This window comes from Stylophora pistillata, chromosome 4 (assembly GCF_964205215.1).
Source record: "Stylophora pistillata chromosome 4, jaStyPist1.2, whole genome shotgun sequence".
Classification (NCBI taxonomy): Eukaryota; Metazoa; Cnidaria; class Anthozoa; order Scleractinia; family Pocilloporidae; genus Stylophora; species Stylophora pistillata.
The window spans coordinates 14,927,675-14,951,863 of NC_142522.1; the positions used below are offsets into that span (position 1 = coordinate 14,927,675).

The window sequence follows — 24,189 nt, forward strand, 5'->3', positions numbered from 1 at the left end:
CAAGCAAGAGAATCGACTCAGTTTCTTACTGCAATCTCAATACCTCTTTGTAAATATTACATACGGTGAGGGGAAAAAAGAGACTGAAGGAAGGAGGAGGGAGGGGGGGGGCAGGGTTGATGGAGAAAGATTAATCTCAATCTAGCGAGGAGTCATATACGAAATGACGAAATACGAGTTTCCAACTAATTTAAGCTACTTTCCATTCTCATCAATCAGATTAAATAAAAATCAAGAACTCACCGGTGGACCAAATTCGCCCTAAGGATGGATGAAAAATAGGAAAAAGTTACAGCTCGTATCTAGTCCTTTCAGAGCTTCCATAGTTGTACGTTGTAAGCATGAAACTGGTATCAGTGATGTTATGATGTCTCACACGCAAAGGTCGAATGTACCGACAGAAAGTAACACAAAAGTAAATGGTCCATCGACGAATCGTATACTGCTCTCACTTATAACCAACCAACTGATCTGCAGCTTCTGGGGACCAGCTGTTACAAGCATTTAATTACGCTTAAACGTTGACTAAATTACTGATGAAGATGTTTCCATTCCACATTCAAACTTAGATAAAACAGGCGGAACAATAAAGATTTAGTACAAACTAGGTATAGAGCCAAACGGCAATTTCCGTCTTGTAACATCTTGAGAGCAAAATGCTTAATAAGTATTCTTGTTTCTGACTGAGTTATTAAGGACGCCGCGACAACCTTTCGTACATTGACGAACGTTTCTAATATCATATTTTGTACACATTCACATGCGCAAATTTATTCTCCTAGATGAGTGTTGTGAACAAAAGCAACTACAAAAGCTTTTGAAGAGGCTTACACTTACCGTAATTCCTCCTACTCCCTAAGAAAGAAAAGAAAGCGCGATTAAGGTCTAAAGATCCATGTCATCAAATTAAAAAGTAGAAATACGCAAAGACATACCTTTAAACCTGGAGCTCCCTTGGAGATTCAAACAAAAAAAAAAGAAAAAGGAAATATTTTAAACAAATACAGTTAAGGTGTTATTAAGTATTTTAGTTAACTGATAAAGGCTTACACAGCTTTCAAGTCTAATGTCTTCTACGATCACGCTAAAAAAACAATTGAAATATTGTTGAGACCCATCACTAAATTAGCGAGAAAAGCTTACTCTCCAATAGGGAGAAGCATTTTCTATCAGTTGAAGAAGGACAATAAACATTTACAATAAAGAAGAAATTTCCTCACCGGAATGCCTTTTTCTCCCTGCGACAAAATAAACGCAAACAAAAATGATCAAATAGAACATTGGTAAATTCAACTGAAGAAGGTGAATTCCTACAGAAGGAGAAACATGCCACGACTATGGGACGACCAAATGAATACTTATCAATTAACATCTGACATACATTAACAAATCTCAACTGAGAATGACACTTACCACGTAACCAGTGAGACCCTACAAGCAAGAAAGCAAAGAAAAAGTGAATTATATTTGTGAAGGAGTTGCAGCGCCTTAATTCGCACATATGTCGTCAACCTATGCAAAAAATGGTTTGACCTTAATCGTATAATGTAAGACTAGTCTGAAAAAAGACTGTTGTCGTTGACTTTAACTTCAATTCTACTTCCAGTGTCGGATGCTAACCGTATCCACAATTCATAATATACAGCAGTAAAAACAGGGTAAAAAAAATTCTTCGTATCAGAGACTTCATATCATGATGCGTCATCTTTTACCTGATTTCCTTCTGAGCCTGGGCTGCCTTGAAGACCAGACATTCCAGGATCCCCCTACAATTCACTGCAAATATTAGTTTCCTCACAGGGATATTTCTAATTCTAAAATCGTAGTGACAGAACTTAGGCTAAAATCACCGAAAATGCAGTTGAAAAAAAATTTAAACAAGCAGCAAATAATTAAAACAGTCAAGAGATACATGTTCACAAGTATAAATCTAGCCAATAATTGTAAATTTTACCGTTTGTCCTGCATTGCCAACTCGACCGCGATCTCCAATGACACCAACAGAGCCCTGTCTTCCTTTCAGCCCAACTTCCCCTTTTTTTCCAGGAATACCTCTCTCGCCCTATAAGAGCAAAGAAAAACATTCAAATCAAAGTCTGATGCACGGGTTACTACTTTCAGCTATGTAAATATCAAAAGCTTACCCTCTCGCCCCACATTCCCGGGTCTCCTTGCGCACCCAGTTCCCCAAACAGTCCCTGTTAAAAAAGACGCATAGGATAGTAAACTGATTATAACGATATCCTCTTTATGGTATGTAATTTCCAGAATTTCTCACCCTAATGGTCAGTGGTGATAAAATATCTACCTCTGCACCTATCGTTCCCGTCTCTCCTATTGGTCCAAGCATTCCTTTTCTTCCCTTTGACAACAACAACAACAACAACAGAATAAACAAAACAAAGAAGAACGAAAAAGCAAACAACCTTTACGTGGGTAAGTAGTTCATATCTGTTGTAAGAAGTAGTTCAATCAACGTTTGTTCTTCCTGAAGATAGTTTTGCCTTAGTTTAAAACAACTAAAGGAAAATAAAATATTTAAAAATGAAAAAAGTGTAGTCAGGAGATGTCATGAGTTTTATGGAAATTGGTTGCCTCTGACTGTTGTTATTTCTGAAACAGACGCTTCGGCTAATGCTTAAGCCTTCAACAGTGATATGAAAAAACGGAGATCATTATCATACGCTATTTAAAGTTAAAAAACGTGACCCGAAGTTTGCGCGCGTAACTAGGTATTTGATGCTCGCGCGAAGTCTTTATAGGCCTCTGGAAGTACGATGTGATCGTTCCCAGCATTCGGATCCAAAGTAGAGTGCCAGGCCTCAAGGAAAAGTCCCTCGTGGTAATAAGATTCGAAACCAACGACCCTGACGTTTGTAAAGTCCATGTTATGATCGAAAAGGTGGACATGGCTTGCGACTTTAAGTACTATGGCCAAACAGAAAGGTCATTAAAGACCAGAATTGCGGAGTACAAAAAGGCAGTTGCAGGTTTTGACTTAAACTCCAAAGTCGCAAGCCATGTCCACCTTTTCGACCATAACATGGACTTTACAAACGTCAGGGTCGTTGGTTTCGAATCTTATTACCACGAGGGACTTTTCCTTGAGGCCTGGCACTCTACTTTGGATCCGAATGCTGGGAACGATCACATCGTATTTCCAGAAGCCTATACAGACCTCGCGCGAGCATCAAATACCTAGTTACGCGCGCAAGCTTCGCGTCACGTTTTTTAACTTTAAATAACGTATGATATCGATCTTCGTTTTTTCATATCACTGATGAAGGCTTAAGCATTAGCCAAAACGTCTGTTTCAGAAATAACAACAGTCAGAGGCAACCAATTTCCATAAAACTCAAGATAAAATATGTCAAAATATACAAAACTTTCCCAAAAAAATTACCTGTTGCCCAAGGGAACCTTGCATTCCTCTCAATCCAAGTGGGCCAACGCTTCCCTAAAATTGAAATGAATGGCCAAACATACAGAGAAATTTTTATACCGTTGTCGTTTATAATAATCTTTCACAGTTAACTATGGAACAACACGACAGAACTTAATCGATTTTTATTAGAGGTAAAAATATGTCACTTGTGAAGTTTTGTAGCCTTGGGCTTTCGTATGGCATAGTTGGACTTACCGTAGAGTGTTTCACAGCATATCAGCGCCGAAAAACTACATTTCTAAGACTGACACATTATTCGCTAATCGTCCGTGAGTATACCTCTGGCCCTGATTGTCCGGAAGATCCCAAACTTCCTTGGTCGCCCCTCTCTCCCTGAAATATGATGAATGCACTTATATGAATATCAGTGACGGGACGTACTACTGCTTTTCGTCCACAATAAAATAACAGTTGGTTTCGTTAATATGGCGTGGATAAAGAGCTTTTCTCAGCTACTTGCCATCTCAATAACCGATCCACCCTGCTACAATGTTTTCCCCACACATCCTCAAAACATTTCTTCTCTAGCAGATCTAGGTGAATTTTTACGTATCTTTCCCTATGGCCTGGAAACATGTTCCTCTTAGAGCCTGAGGCCTGAGAGTAGAGCTCGATGCAACTGCTTCTGAAGGAAAGAAAAGCGCTAGCGAGGAGAAATTTCAAGTTATCATTGCGAATGTCACCAAAAAGCCATGATGTCACGGGTGGTTCGCGTTTTTCACAATCAGGCCTTCAGCTTCAGTAAGACGCAAACGGGTTAACCTACATATTTTTATGCGATACGTTTTCTTCTTATGTGAACAGCAAATTATTTTTCTCAACTGAACGGCCCTGTTATGAGACTTAGTTGACGTACTCGCCAACACAACACAACAAAACACAATATCGCCTGTCTGGATTACAACAGTGAACCCTTAACGGGAAATTAAACACTCAAAGACCATGCAAAATATATGAGATGGTACCTTTTCACCTTTATTTCCATTATCCCCTCCTCTACCTGAGTTTCCTTTACCCCCCTGAATTAAAAAAAATTGACTGTCGGTAAGTTAACAAGGAATCTCTCATGAGATACAATGAATATACGAAGTTCATATATTTTGAGCTGCGGTAGTAGATACGTATGATGCACGATCCTCGCAGTAGAGAGCGCTATTTATGCAATAGCGAAAATCAGACCTGAAAAAAATCAGGCCTGTACAAGATTCGAACCACTGACCTCTGCGATACTAGTGCAGCGCTCTACCAATTGAGCTAACAAGCCAACTGGGAGCAGGCCTTTAAGTTGATTCGTAATAAACCCGTGATGAATTCATTGTATCTGAATTCATTGTATCTGATTTATCATCACGGGTTTATTACGAATCAACTTAAAGGCCTGCTCCCAGTTGGCTTGTTAGCTCAATTGGTAGAGCGCTGCACTAGTATCGCAGAGGTCAGTGGTTCGAATCCCGTACAGGCCTGATTTTTTTCAGGTCTGATTTTCGCTATTGCATAAATAGCGCTCTCTACTGCGAGGATCGTGCATCATACGAATCTCTCATGTTTAGCAGGCAAAGAACTTGACAGACAAGAACAAAAAAAATGTGAAGTGGAAATGCTTACTGGTGGTCCTTCCCTCCCTGACTCTCCACTTTGTCCTTTAGATCCACGATGACCCTAACATTGCAAATCAACAATCTTGTCAGTAAAAGCAAACTATATCACAACCGAAAGATTGAACTCAAACTACCTTGAGTCCTGGTGAGCCATTCTTGCCTTCCTTTCCCTTTTTTCCCTGCTTACCCTGAAAATATATATCAAAATAGAATGGTCCACGGATGCATGGTCTATGAAAAGGGCGACACTTTCCTTGTTACTACCATCGTTTGTACTTTTAAAACAAGTCATTAATAAAAAACTTGGTGGGTTAGCAATTTAACTATAAAGGAAAAATGTGATGAATGTAAGCAAAATACCACTCCTCCAGGATCGCCAATACGTCCACCTTCACCGGGATGGCCTGTAAGTCCCTGTAAACATAAAAATGTTAAACAGATGTGGTGGTTAGTATTGTGCACATTTATAAACTGGAAATTGATTAGTTCTGCCTACCCCGAGACCAATGACTCCAGTATCTCCAGGAGTGCCTGGGGCTCCAGGTAAGCCCTGCAAATGAAAGTAAAGTAGTAAACATAAACTAGTCTTTACTTCATTATTTTTTAATTTGTCATCGCACTTTGTTCAAGCTTTCCTAACGCCTACCCTGTTTGTAAACACATTGTCACCCAACTAGCGCGATGGTCTCGTGTGAGAGAGGCTTTCCCCCTACCTCCCCATGCTAAGTAGTACTAATGCGTTCACTACAAATGATCAAACTGAAGTCCACGCGGCCGACTTTCAAAATTTACAAGTCGAATTTTCCGTTCCTTTCCCACCGCGTAAGACCTTCTGGAGCTCATGATGAAAAGTGAATCGGCTATCGAATACACTGTTGGAAAATTAAAGATTTTGGGTCAAAACGTACAACTTTCAAAATTTTCGACTTAGCGCTACGCAATTCTTCTAAGCATGGAGAATTCTAGTGACCCACTGCGCGGGTTTAGTACAGTTCGTACGTTTTTCGCTTCTAACAGTCCATCAGGAAATTTTTTGAATAAAGCGTTTGTCTCGAAATATTTCTTGGTCATTTTAGTAAAGTAAGTAAAGCTTTATTCACACAGGGTAGCCCATTCAGCTCTAAGGCTGGTATCCATAGGGGCCCTGTTTCTTAAAAATAATTTACATCAAGATTTTCAATTTTATATATATATATGACTAGAGTTTTAAAACTACATTAACAGCCTAAAACTACAAAGCCAAAACACAATTAAGACCTAAAATAGTAGATAAAATATCAAAGTTAAGATAAAAAGAAATGTCTTGCTCGGCGGCAGAACGTTTGAATGTTTTCACTCTTCACAATGTGCACGAACTGCTTTCTTCCCGTGAAGTAGTTCTTAAACTATGGAAGGCTTTCGTCACATATACCATAATACTCTAATTTTCTAAGCAAAATGTCATGGTCAACTGTGTCGAAAGCCTTTGCCAGGTCAATAAACACAGAACCAGTAACTAAGCCCTTATCCATATTCATGAGAATCTCGTCGATGAAATAAGTTACAGCCGTCTCAGTTAAGTGCATTCTTCTAAAACCGGATTGTTGTTTACAGAGCAAGTTATGATCGTCAAAAAAACTTGCAAGTTGCTTGTGGATTAAACGTTCTAGGACTTTAGATACCACTGGTAATACGGATATGGGGCGGTAGTTTCTAGGGTCATCTTTTGAACCCGATTTATGCAGAGGGTCACTTTCGCTTTTTTCCATTCAGCAGGGATAACGTTTTGTTGGATAGTTAAATTAAAAATGACCGACAATGGAGAAGCCAGGGCGTCTGATCCGTCTTTCAGTAGACGAGATGGAATACCATCAACACCTCTCGCTTTCTTCGATTTTAAATCTTTAAGGGCCTTACTAACCTCCGATACAGTGATCTTTCGTAGATTAAATTTTTCTGGACGATCAATTTGCGGCAGCCATTTGGAAAAGGATCGCGCGCTTGATCGGTGGATTGACCTTAAATCTTCGGCACAAGAGACAAAGAAGCGATTAAAAAAGTGTTACACTTGTCTTTTGCTTCATTTGCCGTACGAGCAGCAGCGCTGTTACTCTTTGAGCCATTTCCGAGTAGTTGTTTTAGGTTTGTCCAGGTCCCACGGGAATCTCCTCTTGTCTCCCGGAACTGTTCATCATAATATCTCTGTATCTTTTCGTCTTGCGTCTTATTCAGGTAACACGTGATCCTCAGGCGTGTTAGGACATATGCGTAAAATTTCAGCTATTTTTCTATTTCATCTTGATTTCTGAGTAAAACTTGATATGCCTTTATCGTATTTTTCTTTGGAAATAGGTAATTTAAATGGTCTGCTTTCATCGGAGCTTGTTTTTGGGAAAAGATCTTTTCAGAAAAAATTAGGGCGCGCTGTGTTTCTTTTTCCCGTTTCCCCATGACATATTAGTCTCATTTTCCTCTTGTTTTTCATGGAGACAAATTGTCCACGAATTTTTCTTTTTCGGTTTTAACCAAAGGCAGCATGGTCAGACCAATTTGACCCCTAGATTATGGGGGTAAACATCCTTTCACCAAGGCTAGCCTCTCGCGTGATCATAGCGGAAGACGAGTTCTTCCACCCACTCGCGAGCATGCATGATTGTGGCGTGTGCGCAGCTCGAATGCGCAGTGGCGATAGCAGGCAACGTTCTTAAAACGTATGAAGTGAAAGAATTACTCCTAATACGGACTAGTACTGTGGGGAGCGTGTTGTAACTCAAATTTACTTGATTCAATTGAAAGACTTCATTGTAGAGCATCTCGAATGATTTTTAACTTACCAAGAGACATGCCTTCAAAAGAGGTGCTGGCCTATGATCGGTGGCCCACTATTTATTTATTTTATAAAATAGACATTCTTAAGATCTTTTTTAAAGCACAAAATGGTGGCTTGCCTAAATTGTTGCCTAATAATATTTACATAGAAAGGAGTAATGGATATTCACTACGGGGTGGAGACTGCTTATCAGTACCAAGATTCGAAACTAGATTTATGAAGGATTCGCTGGCTTACAGAGGCACCGTTCTGTGGAATACGATTTCTCTCAGTGAGAACGGAACATCGCATCTGAGCAACAAAGATCTATATCTGATAAGAACAAAAGATTACTTCAAGGATTTTAAATTCGAGACTACCTCCGTCTCGACAACGCGGCGTAGAAATGCAGATTTTATATATAATTGACGATTATTTATGAACACTTTAGTGATATTTTACCCATTCAGTAATGATTTCATCTCGTAAAAAATAAATTTAATGTATAATTCGTAATGCTTTAGTTACTAATCTTGTCAATATTTTGACATTTTATTTACATTAGGATTTATGTTTTTAATTATAAATACACGACCCCACAAGCTTGTAGCTTTAAATTTTTTATCGTGTTTAATTAAAGGTCATCCATCCATCCATCAAAACAGACAGTGGGAACTTTACCTGACCTCCCGTTGAGCCTCTCTGACCTCTTTGCCCAAGTGGCCCTGCAAATGCCTGAAAGAAAAAGAACTCACTTTTGCAAATTTACTTTGAATATAATTCTTTCATTTTCTTTGCTTGCATAGGACCGCCTAGTCTAATTAACAAACAGAGTCCAAGTTGAGGTGAACCTGATCGATAATAGATCACAGATAACCGATAAAAATGTGGTAACAATTAAAAAAGTGACACACAAGTTACAGCCGAGTGTGTCATTATTAATCTTACTACACTTTGATGTCATCTATGATCTATTACTGTACAGACCCACGGCAACATGGAATCCATTTGCTTTACAGGACAAAAAACAAAAAAAAACAAAATTGTGTCTCATTGCGCCTCATCTCTGAGTCTGTCCTCCAATGGATAATAAGAACCTATTAAAATACGTGTTTAATTCGAATTATCGTCTAAAGGCATTTAGTTTATCTGCGCATCGTTAGAAAGCAAAAATCAAATTGAAATCCGTGGGCATTTTGATGGGGTTGTAATAATCAGTTACTTATCTACCGGTACTCCGGGCACGCCAAGATCACCAGGCAATCCTTTCTCACCAGGGGGACCCTAGCATAGGAAAGATCCAAAGAGATTAGAAGGCACGGTTGCTCAAACACAGTAAAGAAAGTGTAAGTAGCAACGTGAAGACTGAGACAGTTTGGCCACAAGGGATCAGTTTCTGTAATTTCTTTCCAGCAAAACATTGTCAGAGGAAACCTTCAAACTTGGCCAAAGGCGAAGACTTACCACTCTTCCGTTTCTTCCAGGAAATCCTCTGTCTCCCTTGTCTCCGTCTTCTCCCTAAGAATAAATGACATACGCAGTAAGTCCAGACAAACAAAATGTTCCTTTTACCACAGTACTGTCCATTTCTCCAGATGATTACTTTACAACATTACAAGAAATTTTTTTTTTTTCGCTCACCGTCTCCCCAATTTCACCCTCTTCTCCTATTTCTCCACGAGCACCACTCTCACTATTCTAGAAGACAACGAAACCAAAGCTAATGCTGTGGAAAGCTCAACTAAAAGAATGTACTGTACAATTACCTACATGGTTGCAACAGTAATAAGTTTCGAAATTTCCTGATTTTTCCCTGGCAAACGTTACCATCTTTTATCGTGAAAAGGGCCACGACAAGATGAACGACTAAACGTTGATTTGAAATTTCACTCTTCCCTGACTTCTTATAAAGATGTAAATTTTCCTTGACTTATCCTGACTTTCTCTAACTTTCCCCTGATTTTGAAGAAATCTATTTTCCCTGACTTCCCCGACCTGTGGCAACCATGTATCTTTTACAGGAAGATCACCAAGTATTAGAAAGTATCCGTTTATAGTTTTGTTTGAACTCTTAATCTAAGTTTGTTTGCGATACTCAATAAGTATTCTATTAAAAATTATTTATTTCATCTTTACATTCTATTAAAAATTGTTTAAAGTAAGTATTGTCTGATTTAATCTTGCTTTAGCATTAGAAACTAGACATTTGTCTCTGCACCAAGGACATAATTTTCTCAAATAGTTTTTAAACATAATAACATGGCAGATACCTACCACTGGGCCCATGTCACCGGTAGCACCCGGATGTCCTCGTAATCCTGGTGCTCCCTATCAAAACACGGTAATAGAAAGGTATTACGTACTTATGTGGGGGTTATGTGCAGTGCCAACTGAACTGATCGTACAAAGTTAACCGATATAAACACTTCACCTGTCACCTTTAATGTTTGTTCCTCCAAATCGTTTTTGAAGTACCAGTAAGTGTTGGTGTGCCTACTACTAACGGTACAGTCTCCGTTCGCATCGCGAATTTTGGCCAATTCAATCACTACCTCTTTATTCTTGGACACTTTTCAGTGATCGTTAGAGAGATCTTCCTAACTAACTTGACGACACACGACATTACATAACACGTTTACCTGCAGAAATCTCATCTTATTATCTTTAATGTTTTAGTAATCACTTTCTTGCCTTAACTACAGCATTACAATGGTCAATTTTTGCCAATTCACAAAATTGTATCAACATAAACATAATACCTCCGGTCCCTTTACTCCAGGATCTCCCCATAAACCAGGAATGCCGTCCTCGCCCTTTGGAAGAAACATAAAAAAAAAACAAGAAGTTTGTGTAAGTATAATTTTGAATCTATGTATTTTTATTTTTCTACGACAAGAGGAACAGCAACAACCTAACCTTTGATCCTTTCATTCCCTGCACGCCGCGTAAACCAAGAAGTCCCGGTTGGCCCTAAGGCGAAAGAACGATGCCAAATCAAACGCTCAGTCCACGGTTTACCCGTAGACTAAAACAAACTAAGGCTAATTCGTGAAAGATCGATGACAATGTATTACCTCTTTACCCAGATTTCCATGAACTCCTATAACTCCCACTTCTCCAACACTTCCCTTTTTAGTGATAAAATTCAGAGGTGAAAAGAATGAACAACAACAACAACAACAATCAAAAGAAGCAGTGTGATTTTGGAAAACTTCTTACTTTTGGCCCTTGATCTCCTTGAGGCCCTTTTGGTCCTGGTGCACCACTCTCACCCTGACAGAAAACCAAAACAAATATACTTTGTTTTGTCTTATAGATGATGAAAACACTATCTCTATTTAGACAGGAAAGCTATAACTCTATTCATGAGACTTTTACATATGCCGATCAATTCGTAACACTAACCTCTTCGGGAGGAATAGCGATACAAATGTTGATAACAAAGGATGAGTCATCTCTTCACGGGTTTAATACAAACAAATATAATGGCTGGCTCCCGGTTGGCTTGTTGGCTCAGTTGGTAGAACACTGCACCGGTATCGCAAAGGTCATGGGTTCAAATCCCCTACGGGACTGAATTTTTTTTTCAGGCCTTATTTTCACTACTACTTAAGCAGCGTTCAGTATTGCGAGGGTCACTTTCATGCATAACAAAGGATTTTTAACACGTTTGAATACCAAAAGAAGTAAACATTGAATTAAAAAATGACAATTACGGAAATGGCAAAGATCAGCTACGACTTCATTCCTTTCAACAATAAATCTTAAATAAAACCCTACAGGAAAATAGCGGAAAAAATCTCTTGTTAACAGCATATGGAAATGTTTCTGTTCTGGCGCATAGACGGTTTAGAGACGAAGGCAAGATCTTAAATTTCGCCGTTTACCGTAGATGCTCGATTCCCACAATATTGAATTTCTGAACTATACCTTGAAACCTTTTGTTCCCTCGCCTCCTACCAAGCCAGGCGGTCCTGGTGCACCCTATCAGTAACAAGATATCCTCAGTTTTAACACTATATTAATGCAAGACTATAAATACATATGACGACCACAAAAGTAATGGATAAAAAAGACAGCTATGACGATAGGCGATCTACACGAAGATAATTTAACCTCGAAGAAATCAAGCAAACTTCCAACAGCATATATCAACGACAGCTACAAGACTGCTTAAAACTTACGGCCACAAGGTGTATCTCAATCAATAATTTGCACTCCTGTACTCAGTACACAGAAGGCAACTGGTTACTTACAAAAGGTCCCTGGCTTCCCGGTGGACCTTTCTGTCCAGCCAAACCACTGCCTCCCTATTAAGAGATAAAAGCATTGAATCCACTTAGACAAGACACCGAATATTATATATGTTTGCATGGGAGATAGAAGATTACTTCTGATCTACACCAATTTCAAGAACATACCTTTCCACCGGTAGTTCCAGGCAGTCCTGGGAAGCCTTGTGGCCCATCGTTTCCCTTAAAAAATAGATATTTTTTAAAAGTTAAGGAGTAATCGTTTTAACGCCACGCTAAACAGCGTATCTGTAGATTCCAATATAACTGACCTGTTCTCCTTCAGTCCCATCCAAGCCAGATTTTCCCAATAGTCCAGGTGGACCCTACGATCATGGATCTATAGTCAATATTGATAGTTACAGTATTACAACGATTGTCTGATGACTCAACTAATAAACCTTTGACTAGTGGTTGTTTATCTAAAAAATTGACCTGCCGATCAAAAAACCAACTGTTTACGAAAGAAAGCACGCAACATTAAGACGGCATATGAAGCTTACCGCAAAGGGAAAGTTGTTTACCTGAGGTCCAGCAATGCCCATAACCCCTTGTATCCCTCCTGAACCTTTAACACCCTATAAAATACCGTCGGTAAATCATAATCAAGGAAAATTATGATTCTCCCTCTCTCCTACGAAATAACATGTGACTTTTTATTCAGGAATATATGGATGCAAATACCCATTATTACACAACTCGGGCAGTCAGAGGGCCAATAACTAAAATCAACCAATCAAAATGCTCTATTGCCGGTCAATATTCTCTCAGTATTGGACCGGGCACTGTCCCGAATGGTCCCGAATGATACCGCACTTGTGTCCCTTTGAACTTCAGTCGTATAATAAATCTCTTATTAACCAAGCTTGCTCGGAACCGTACTGGAAGAATATCGGAATACCGTACTGGAAAAATATCGGAATACCGTACTGGAAGAATATCGGAATACCGTACTGGAAGAATAACGGACCTCCAGCGTAGCGAGGTCCGTACTGTCAAGACCTCGGGCCGATATTGTCCCAGTACGGCCCTCGCGCTTGGTTAATAAGATATGAATATTAATAAGACATGAATATTCTTTCATTAAACCCCTGAAGAGTGAAGCGATTCACGAAACAGGCTTGTCGGGAAATGTAGTTACGTCCTTTTTTCCTCTCATAATATATATCTAAGTTATGTATCTTAATGCATGGCTTAGAAGAGTTTTGGGAGTTTTCTTCATAAAGGTTAATTTCCATAATGAGAAACTCTAGAATCCAACGGATAACAAGGCAGCAACGTAAAAATCAGTATTTTTACTCACTGGGTCACCAACGAGCCCTTCACCCCCTTCAACACCATGTGGCCCCTGCAAAAAATAACTTCGAACATCGATTCAAAATTCTTAAAGAAAAAAAGAAGATCCGTCAGTCCTATACAGACAAGTACTTTCACTCGAGGCTTCACCTCGATTAGTTCATGCGTTAGTGTACGCTCATCGAGATCTGACAGCACGCAGGAGGTTTGGGGTGTACGAAATATGCGTAAGAGTTGTTCGAGGCGTGGCCGAGAGCATCTCTCGCAAGAGCTCTCCAAACTTCCAATGAGATTCATATCTCGATGAACATAAGGTGATGCATCAGTGAACCGATCCTTAGGTGAGATCTCGTCGGTATGATTTGTAATCTGGTACTGATTTACCCAACTTTATTACGAACGAATCTAAGTGTTAAATGTCTCCCAGATTTCAAAGCATTGACCCAGTAGCCGACGTACTAACTCTGACTACTTTCACAGTGTATTCTCCAGCCGTGATACGCTATAGACATGTTTGTAAATGAAGGTGCTTTTCCGTATACACTGTAATAATTTCAGGGAATTCAAATCCTGTGATGTGGATTCAACTAAGGTCGATTCTAGGAAAGTATTTAGAGACTGCATGTTTCTATAAAACCTCTTGACTCATTTACCAGTATTGTCAAATTACATGATTAACACATTTTAAAGAGCTTACAGAAACCTGGAAGGGAGTCCAAAAACGTTATGCATTTGCAAGTCGGACTCTTCTTTATCTTTTCTCCCTAGGAAAGACAAGTGAAGACAAGTTAAGCATTAAGAGAGACAGGCCCGAGAGGAGAAAAGAGCAGAAGAGTCCGACTGCCTCTTTACATGAGCTGCCACAGGAAGATGTTGGCTTTGAATCATACAATCTGCTCCTTTTAAAGATCTACCAAATCACCAAAAAGAAGAACAAATTTAAAAGAAGACCAGATCTTATTTAATGTAGTATCTAAGTAATTAATCATTTCCTTTGGTAAAAAACCTTTAAGAGGACTTTTGTGGCAGCTAACATGAAAAGAGATGTTACTTTTGCGACGACTTATAATTGTGGGATTTGACAAAAGTAACTGTCGGAACAGAAATAGTAGAGGAGGAAAGCCAAAGCTGACCTGAACCAGCCACGAACATACTATAATCAGGTTTTATTACTTTAGGTATCAGAGGGATACCCTTCATTAAAAAGGGCTAATATGACAATCCCGCTACATTAGCTGTTGCAAAGCAAAGAACGAGTAGTTCCTATACTTTCGCATTCATTCTTACAGGCCTCTAGCTTAATATTTCCAGTTATTTATAAGTTAGTTACTTTCTCACCGTAATTCCATCTGTGCCTTTAATTCCAGGATGACCAGCAGCGCCCTACCAAGAGGCAGTCACAAACAGTTACAACCACAGTGTAACATACTGTCCTCATAATTATCCATCAAATATCATTTAAAGTAGTTACGTCTAAAATAACGCGTGACAACCTCTTGCTACCTACGAGCTGTAATAACTATATATAAACACTCCACATACAACAATTCCCGATATCTTACCTGCCTTCCGGGCTCTCCGATTTCTCCACGACTTCCCTTTGGCCCTGATTCACCCTAACGTAAAAATATGTAGATAACTTTTTTTAACCTCAACTGCGTTTTTAACTTTTTCGAGTGAAACTAGAAAACAGCAGAGTTATAATTACTTAAGCAAAGGCATAGAAATGAAGGGGACACTAAATAAAGAAGTATACACGAAGTAAGACAGATCTAGTGATACATATACGTTCCTCTGAAAGGTGGAATACTATAAGGTAATTTGTGTAATGTCACCTGTAATCCTTGAGGCCCGGCTTCTCCTACTGATCCAGGAATTCCAGCCGGACCCTAATGATACAAAATTTTCAGCAAACGAAATTACTTGTTAAATAAATAAAGGGGGTAAGTTTCTGAAGAAACTGTGGTACTGCGTCGGTGGGGGAGTATAACAAGATAATTTGGTTTTATCAGCTGAGTTAATAATGTAAGTTGGCCACCGTAAAGAGTTTCAAAGGTAAGCTTTGAAACTCTTCACGGTAACCAATTTACATCATCAACGCAGTTGATAAAACCAAATTGTCTTGCCACTAAAACACTCCATCAGAAATATGCGTAACTGTGTAAATCTAATTCGGAACGCTCTAGCACAGTCCCATCAGGCACCAGACAGTCACTATTTTTCAATTGATGAACGGCATACATGTTTCAAGACCTCAGTCCTAGCTAGAGGAATTCAGACGTTCGAGATCCAGCAATTGGCATAAAAAATTTCTCACATCCTCTCCTTTTGGGCCTTGTGCTCCCTGATCTCCAGGCTTTCCTTCGATACCCTGTGGACATCATAAAAAACAACAAAATAAAAATGAAAAAATGGCATAGCTCGCTTTAAGTCGCTACAAAATTCAGGCAACAGTACAAAATTATTGTTCATTGTACAAAACAAATAAATTCCATTTTCACCATGAGTCTGTAGACTACGAGCAGTCCCACCTCATGCACCTCACTCTTACAGTTCCGCACCGTGCGCTAACATAAATTTTTTCAACTGATCTTTTTTAAAGCGAAAAGGAGGGACTGCTCGTAGTCTAATGAGTCTGATGAAGCTAGAACAAGGTAGAAACATCTTCGACACACTCGGCTATGGGGTTTTATCGGTTTTTACAACATTTCCAGTTCATCTAATGCCGAACAAACGGCGGAAAGCAATCTATTTGCTACTTTTAACAGGTTTGTACAGGTTCCTAGGTACTATTAACTCACCACAGGCCCTGGTTTTCCTATTACGCCAAGTGTACCATTGGGACCACGACGTCCCTGAATTCAAATGTGCAAACCATAAGGTTAGTGATACACGGTAAGTATAATTCAATGATAAAGCAACATAACTGAATTCGATTTGTTGATTTCAAAATTTTGCAATCAGATTCTTGGAACTAACAGAAAGTTTAAACTCAGTACCGGAGGTCCTCTTGGTCCAGGACTACCAATAACTCCTTGAACACCTGTTGTTCCCTGGCAAAAAAAAAAAAAAAACTCCAAGTCATACAAGAGTTGACATTAAGAAGTAGTTACATGATATTGAGGAACAACTTATACCCTTTTTAAATCTGAACTCTTATATCGTTACCAGAAATAAGACTGCAAGTAACGGGGGTAAAACAATAGAAATGAAATTCTTTGTATTCTAAGGTATTTTAATATTTAAAGGACTCAAGCAATGAGGTTTTTAAGTATGATTAAAGAACGTATGGCTCAGAATATTTGGTGTAAAGATATATCCTGACTTCCGGCTGTTGTTAGATTTTAGGGGCAGTGAAATGCAATTGAAACTTATAGGGTGTAATTCTTCAAACTGACGAAAATATATCTTATCATCAGGCGTTAAAAATTCTGTTTTTGTTTTTTTATTTTTAAGCACTTCACAAAATCATCATCGTTTGGTCTCACACTAATAAGTTACTTCTTTGCCAACATACCAGTTGACCCTGTGGTCCTGGTTCTCCAATCCTTCCAGATGATCCCTGAAAGCAAATACGTTCATACTAAAAAACTGCACATACATAAATTAAGTAAGGACGTGAAAGGAGAAATTTGTATTCTACAAAATCTAGCACAAATATTTTACCTTATCACCATTTGAACCATTGTAGCCCCTTCTACCTTTCTTCCCAGAGTCTCCCTACGCAAATGGTAGAAAACATGATAAACGCTTATAAGTAAAGGCTGTGTTGTTAGTTTGCTCTCCATCAAGTCTAAATGTGGCGGCTTGCTCCGCTGTTAATGCAGTCATTTCCATGATCATATAGTGCTAGCCAAACACCCTAAATTTGACATATTCAATGTAGCAGATTCCCGTGAGCCCTTTATGTTCAGATTACCACACGAGCTAGCACACTGTTACCAAAGAAATTAATGATTATAGCAATTTTCATATTCCATGTAGCAGATTCCCATGAGCCCTTTACGTTCATATTACCACACGTGCTAGCGCACTGTTAACCAAAGAAATTAATGATAATAGCAATTTTCATATTCAATGTGGCAGATTCCCGCGAGCCCTTTATATTCATATTACCACACGTGCTAGCACATTATTAACCAAAGAAATTAATGTGTTTCCTCTAATGAACAAACTTACTCTTACTCCACGTTTTCCACGGAAACCACTGCGACCATTGTCCCCCTAGACATGGTAATTTATTTCCATCAGTAGTGGTTTTTTATCACAATTTCAAATTACGCTTTTTAAACACAATTTACAAGACAGATAGAACACAAAAAAAATGTAAGAAAGCCTACATACTACACCTTATCTCCCTTGTTTCCTTTAGGACCATAAAATCCAAGTTCACCAGAAGGACCCTTCACAGAAAATTATCCGTTTTTAGGTCATAGATAAATTAAATGTATCTATGACCTAATAATATGACAACAAAACTGATATGTGTTTGACCATGTAGCGGTAAAATTCTGTTACGTGTAACCGTTTAAACTAACAGAAAAATCGAGGTACGAGTGAATACTTCACAACTCGGACATTAAACAAGGTGTTATAATTGCTTCCTTGACAGTTGAAGGGATTTCAAACGAATGAAAGTTTATTTACAATTCAAAATGTAAAGCTGAGCAAACTCACAATTCAAGATCAGAAGCTAATGTAAAGTAAAAATTACTCACCACAATGCCTTTTTGGCCAGGAGTTCCAGGTTTTCCTAGCTTTCCAGGCATTCCCTGAAGGCATTACATATATAGCATTCTTGTATGGCAAGGTAAATCTGAGCATTTTGATTGGTTCTTACTTGGTTTGTATTTTGCAATATAGACCATTTCCACAGAAACCGTCATAAGCCGTGTATTTTGGTCACGAAAGCCGGCAAATTCAAAATGAACTTGTTCGGTCCGAGTGCTACATAATAAACTACTCATTAACCTGCTTGCTCGCGTCCTTCTGGGGTCAGTACTCTTGGTCCGTACTGCCACAACCAATATTTCCCTGTACGGCCCTCACGCTCAGTTAGTAAGAAGGTACTATTGAATTGCTTTTTTTGTGTGTTCCAAAGAAATTTCATCAATCCTCCAAATCTATAGCTATTTACAAACTCTTTATATACGCATCAACACAAATCAAATGAACAAAAGTTTTCACACGTAACAATGCTAACGTTGTGCTACTTGCATCCATGACGTGCAAAACACTACACCAACCAAATACAGAGAATTTCAATTGTATGCCCCCAATACGTTGAGCTGTGTCCAATAAGGCACAATGTGCAAAAGTGTACTTGAGTTAATACTGACCCACACATTGGACTGAAAGTGAATGAATTCAGACTTAGTCTACCTACCTTGTGACCAGGAAGTCCTGTGGAACCTTTGTGCCCAGGATCTCCAGGAGGACCCTGTATACAAAAGGTTACAACATTCCTCAACATCAGAAATCCTGTTTTTGCATCTTACATATTTTTCACATTCCCAGGATGGGTGACTTGCTTACTAACATTTGCTCCTGAAGGACCATGTGCACCTCTGGATCCCACATGACCTTGAATGCCCTGCAAGAGATGATAATAATAAAAAAAAGCACTTAAAATAGTGAAATATTAGGTGAAGTGCAATCAAGTCTCTGTCTGAGGGTAAGATTACCTTGGAATGACAGACACATGGAACAATTTAAAATGATATTAAAAAAAGTAAAAAGTTGTTAGATTTGTCTCAAGATAAAGTCATCCCAGCCTCAATACAGTTCAACAGCTTGTCCATTTGAGGCTGGACGGACAACTATCCAAACATTAGGGTGTACTAGCAATTTACTGCATGAAATTTAAATGCATGAACAAAATTTAAACAAGTTAAAACAATTAAGAACTTAATAAAAACAAACTCAGTGAAAAGGTAAATTAACTCAGGTCAATTATCCTCTTTAGAATCCCAATCAGTCACAAAAATAATAAGAACAAAAGTCATGACCACATTTGAGGATGCGTGAAGTATTTTTTTATGTACAGTACAGTAATAATGTTTGCACAAAATTGACCACATGTTTTGCAATTGAAGATGAAAGGCCAATGGTGTAAGGTTAAAAATGCAAAATTCTTACCTTGTGGCCTTTTTTACCCTCCTCTCCTTTTGGGCCAACTGGACCTGTATTTCCCTAGGATAGAATGGTTGCTTTTAAAACATTAAATCCCTTCATGCCCCAGAATTATACCTTTGAAAAAGATATGTTCTCAAAAAGAAATGGTCTTTCCTAATCAGAAAGTAAAAACAATATTTTTGTAGGACATCATGAAGAATGACTACACATTAAACACATCCCAAATGCACAAAAAAGCCACGAGTATAAGACGAATGAAAATATTTACTCATAGGAAAGCCATTATTGACTTCAACATCATGGAGATCTATGGTCCCTAGCTATGTAAATATATCTTATTAACCAAGTGCGAGGGCCATACTGGGAGAATATCGGCCCCAGGTCTTGACACTACGGACCTCGCTGCGCTTGGTCCGTACAAAAAAGACTGAGGGCCGATGTTCTTCCAGTATGGTCCCGAGCAAGCTTGGTTAATAAGAGATTTATTATACGACTGAAGTTCAAAGGGACACAAGTGTGGTATCATTCAGGACAGTGCCCAGTCCAATACTTAGAGAATATTGGACCGGCAATAGAGCATATTGATTGGTTGATTTTAGTTATTGGCCCTCTGACTGCCTGAGTTGAGTAATAATGTGTTTTAATTATCCTTTACCTTTTTGCCTTTCATGCCATTGCGCCCAAAATTTCCTCTGTTTCCCTATAAAGTTAACAAACAAAAAAGTTTTAAAAAAAGTCTCTACTGGAAATTCAGCTCTGAGTAATCATAATCATAATTTTACAATTTTGGCACCTATTTTGTATGCAAAAAAACTTAAAATGTTTCAATAATCAACTGTTTACATTATATACCCTGGCTATAAAGGAAAAAAAAGTGTCGACTTTCCCTTTTTATGCAGTTATGTGTCTCATGCACTTCATGTAAAAAATTATAGCTCCTAAATTAAAATGTCATTCTTGTAATTTTTCCTGTAATCAAGTTTAATGTCTTTGTGTGGGGCATGGTTGCCCATATTGCCCGAGCCAGAGGCTCATATAATTGCAAGACAACACCCACCCATCCCACCCCAGGGGAGGACATCCATCACACAGTAATCTCGTGCGTGGGAAATTAACGTCTCCTACCCCTAACCTTGCAGGAGACGGGACCTCCATTTATTCGTCCCTATCCCAGAAGACTAGAATATCTAAACCATTTCTTGATGTTATAGAAAGGCAGCTTATTCTACTCAATTATTTTAAGACCTTGAGTGTTGGTCCGGCCGGGGCTCGAACCCACAACCTCCTGCACATCAGTCCAGCGCTCTATCAATTGAGCTAACCAGGAGGCACTTAACTATCAAGTTGCTACTTTTTACCTTAGCTCCTCTCTTTCCATGGTTTCCTCCCAGCCCTTGCTCACCACGATCACCCTATAGGAATGGTGAAACAAATACCACTTATGTTGTGATTTTTTATGATTTTATAAGTCTTCTCTTTCACAAATGTCCATTACTTGAAAGGAGAAGTACATTCTTGAAAACATATTATTCTAATCTCTGCATTCAAAAGTGTCTATAAAAAAATATAACAAACCACCACCTCTTGAGATTCCAAGGAGTGACCAAACCATTGAAACATTATTTTATAATGTGCTAAAAAACCTTTATAGTGGAGGCCCCCTTTTAAAAACAATTTAGTAAACCTGCATGGCCACCCACAAAACACAATACATGGTTCTCAAACAGCTGCTGCAACAGTTATCACTCTGATACATGACAGGTAAGCAGACAAAGTAAAACTCAAAATGAGCAGGGGAGAGTTTCCAAAACGTTATGTTATCCTAGGCAATCCCCAGGCAGTGTCACAATTGTGCTTTTTACATGTATCAACAGAAATAAAAATTATTTGGGTTCTGGAACACAATTCTCTTTTCTAAATATTTTGGGTTTTGAAATTCATTAAGTATGTTTTCCTAACAGCTAGCTTTGAAACATATAGACTCTGCTTCCCCAAATGTGAGTCATACAAGGTATAAACCCACCCACCTGAAACTCCTAAAAACTTATAACACCCAAGCATTACATCTGGTATCTTCTAGAGTTACAAAACACTTGCCTCATATCCTTGAACTCCTCTGGAACCTGGAGGTCCTTGAATTCCCTATAGGGTGAAATAATTGACTTTTATCATTCTCAACCTCATGGTGACCAGCAATATTATGGAAATTTTTATCAAAGTTCACCAAATATCACTCATAATTAACATCTTGAAAATTCAACCCTCCTATCAAGAGTGATTTCAGTGCACAGTTGACAAAATATAAACCACATAAATCTTTTACTTCTTATTGTGCTTACGCACAGTTTATTTCATTATTCTCTTTGTGCACTCCATTTCTCACCCACCACTGCAATGATTAGGGGAAGGTAACCCTTCTAGTTCCCCCCACCCCTTGTACAATGGAGCAGTATGTATTTGCCATCCAGTTTCAATCCTTCCTAATACCAAATGTTGTTCTCCAAGTCCCCTTGTAGTGTTGTACAGCAAGGTAGAATCACCCTCTTTTCATCCCCAAAGACAACAAAACCTGCATGCATGCAGGAACTATTCCTGGATGGACTCCAAGCAATTAAGTGTGACATGGAGTTAAACAATGTAATAACTGCATAGGCTCATTCTGCATAGGCTCAAAAATCTAGAGCCATTCCACGTTAGAAAACATCTCGCAGAAGGCCTAGTACTCTCAAAGCTGAACTATGCTTGCACGGTATTTCATCCCTTGCCTGTTTATCTAGAGAAGCGTCTCCAACGTCTACAGAATGCATGTGCTGGCTTTGTCACAAGAAAATTTGCAGGTCTCAAGGATATTGTTAAGTTAAACTGGTTACCAGTTAAAGAAAACATTGAATTCAATATTCTCAAACTCGCTCATAAATCATTGTACGACAATAATAGCTTTCCTGAGTATCTGAAACTGACTCTCCATGAAGTAACTGCTTATAATTTAAGATCATCAACAGCACCCATATTTTTTACTCCTAGAGAATCAGGAACTTTCCGGCACTTGGTGGCAACGTTGTTCAATAGACTCCCGATAACAACAAGAAACATTTTAGAACATAATGTTTTTTGCCGTAGTGTTAAGTAATATTTGTTTGCTAAATATCGCGCTCGAATCCACATAATATGTATTGTATATTTTAATATCTCAGGATAAGTTACATTGATTGATTTTATTATTGTTATTATACTTTCAATTAGTTACTACATATATATACTTAGATTAGATTAGTATTGTTACAGAAGAAGAGCCTCTTAATTCTTGGAATCTGTAATAAATCAATAAATTAAATGTAAAAAATTACATAAATAAAAGGAAAAAGAATTAAACTGACATTATTGATTACCAGGAACTACACTTACACAATTTCAAACTCAGATATATCATACCACTACTTACAGGATTTCCAGATGCTCCCATCAGTCCTATTTGTCCTCGGGAGCCTCGAAACCCCTGGCAATTCATAATCAAGATTTTTTTAAGGAAAAAAAACAAACATAATCAAGATTTAAAAAAACAAACAAGTGCAAGGCCAATCCAGGGGCACATAGCATAACCCAAGGATAAACTTGCCAACTATTGTAATATCTAATATGTGAATTATGTTACTCTGTAATAAATTAGTCTCTAATTTTTTATTCTTATTTTTTTTTTACATGACAGTGGTAATGATCACTTTGTCAAAGAGTAATTTTGTGGTTCTCTTAAAAACCATTGGTAAATTTGCTGGTAAAATAGTACACTAATCAGCTGGAGATTTTCCAAATCTATATAAATTCTTCATCATGTAATGATCAGCAGCATTTTATGCACACTTTACATGATTTTGTTTTGCTGTGGGAAAACGCTACGAGACAAACTGCAGAAATTGCAGAATAGAGCAGCCCGTGTGTTGACATTCTCTAACTATGATGCTGATGCAACTGAGCTACTCGAGTTTTTAGGGTGGAAAAATCTTGCACGCCAGCAGGAAATCCATAAAGCCACCATGATGTTTAGATGTCTGCACGGGCTAGCTCCAAGGTATCTATATTCAAAGTTTACGTGGCGTGATTCTGCTTATGACCTCAGGGACTCTGAAAATAAGCTTAATGTTCCACTACCGCGCACTAATTATTACAGAAAAAGCTTTAGCTACAATGGCGCCACATTATGGAACAGTTTACCACGCGATATAAGGAACACAGAGTCTCTGAGGTTATTTAAACGTAAGATCAATGACATTTTTTAAGTCTAACGCACGGCATTCACGGAAAACAGCTTTAGTGTTATAGTATGTAGTTTTAATTTTAAATATCTTAGCGTATGTGATATGTATTTTTATAGGCTGATGAATTGATCGTGTCTAAATAAAGATTACAATACAATTACAATACAATACAATTTTGAAAGCCATGCGAAATTAAAACAAATGTTTAACTAGCGAAACCCTTTTACTCCCAGATGTAATAAACTTGTAACTTCTCCCTATAATATCCCTGCATACATTATTCAGTAATCATGTAATGAGAATAATCAAACCTATCAGGTAGAAGTTGTTATTTAGTTCTAATACCAAATGCACATGACTAATTCACAAGGATGTATGTAGC

General features: G+C 38.3%; 1 protein-coding gene across 8 annotated transcripts in view; it reads right to left on the minus strand.

The window, feature by feature from the left end:
- Window positions 1-24,189, minus strand: part of LOC111320845 (uncharacterized) — a 41,921-nt gene that overhangs the window by 3,359 nt on the left and 14,373 nt on the right. For 7 of the 8 annotated variants that reach the window (XM_022923557.2, XM_022923592.2, XM_088756150.1 and 4 more), the window contains 49 exons: window positions 22,997-23,050; window positions 21,652-21,696; window positions 20,913-20,966; window positions 20,210-20,254; window positions 19,558-19,611; window positions 18,959-19,012; window positions 18,806-18,859; window positions 18,138-18,191; window positions 17,769-17,822; window positions 17,599-17,643; window positions 17,086-17,139; window positions 16,937-16,981; window positions 16,419-16,472; window positions 16,221-16,274; window positions 15,737-15,790; window positions 15,255-15,308; window positions 14,982-15,035; window positions 14,758-14,802; window positions 13,427-13,471; window positions 12,648-12,701; window positions 12,396-12,449; window positions 12,253-12,306; window positions 12,088-12,141; window positions 11,762-11,815; window positions 11,051-11,104; window positions 10,906-10,959; window positions 10,748-10,801; window positions 10,591-10,644; window positions 10,106-10,159; window positions 9,473-9,529; window positions 9,296-9,349; window positions 9,062-9,115; window positions 8,513-8,566; window positions 5,540-5,593; window positions 5,404-5,457; window positions 5,178-5,231; window positions 5,051-5,104; window positions 4,411-4,464; window positions 3,725-3,778; window positions 3,404-3,457; window positions 2,309-2,362; window positions 2,145-2,198; window positions 1,955-2,062; window positions 1,713-1,766; window positions 1,414-1,431; window positions 1,221-1,238; window positions 936-953; window positions 838-855; window positions 244-261 (listed from right to left, as the gene is read on the minus strand). In XM_022923557.2, coding sequence (XP_022779292.2) covers window positions 244-261; window positions 838-855; window positions 936-953; window positions 1,221-1,238; window positions 1,414-1,431; window positions 1,713-1,766; window positions 1,955-2,062; window positions 2,145-2,198; window positions 2,309-2,362; window positions 3,404-3,457; window positions 3,725-3,778; window positions 4,411-4,464; window positions 5,051-5,104; window positions 5,178-5,231; window positions 5,404-5,457; window positions 5,540-5,593; window positions 8,513-8,566; window positions 9,062-9,115; window positions 9,296-9,349; window positions 9,473-9,529; window positions 10,106-10,159; window positions 10,591-10,644; window positions 10,748-10,801; window positions 10,906-10,959; window positions 11,051-11,104; window positions 11,762-11,815; window positions 12,088-12,141; window positions 12,253-12,306; window positions 12,396-12,449; window positions 12,648-12,701; window positions 13,427-13,471; window positions 14,758-14,802; window positions 14,982-15,035; window positions 15,255-15,308; window positions 15,737-15,790; window positions 16,221-16,274; window positions 16,419-16,472; window positions 16,937-16,981; window positions 17,086-17,139; window positions 17,599-17,643; window positions 17,769-17,822; window positions 18,138-18,191; window positions 18,806-18,859; window positions 18,959-19,012; window positions 19,558-19,611; window positions 20,210-20,254; window positions 20,913-20,966; window positions 21,652-21,696; window positions 22,997-23,050 — 2,469 coding nt within the window. The other variant, XM_088756153.1, reaches the window with a different exon arrangement.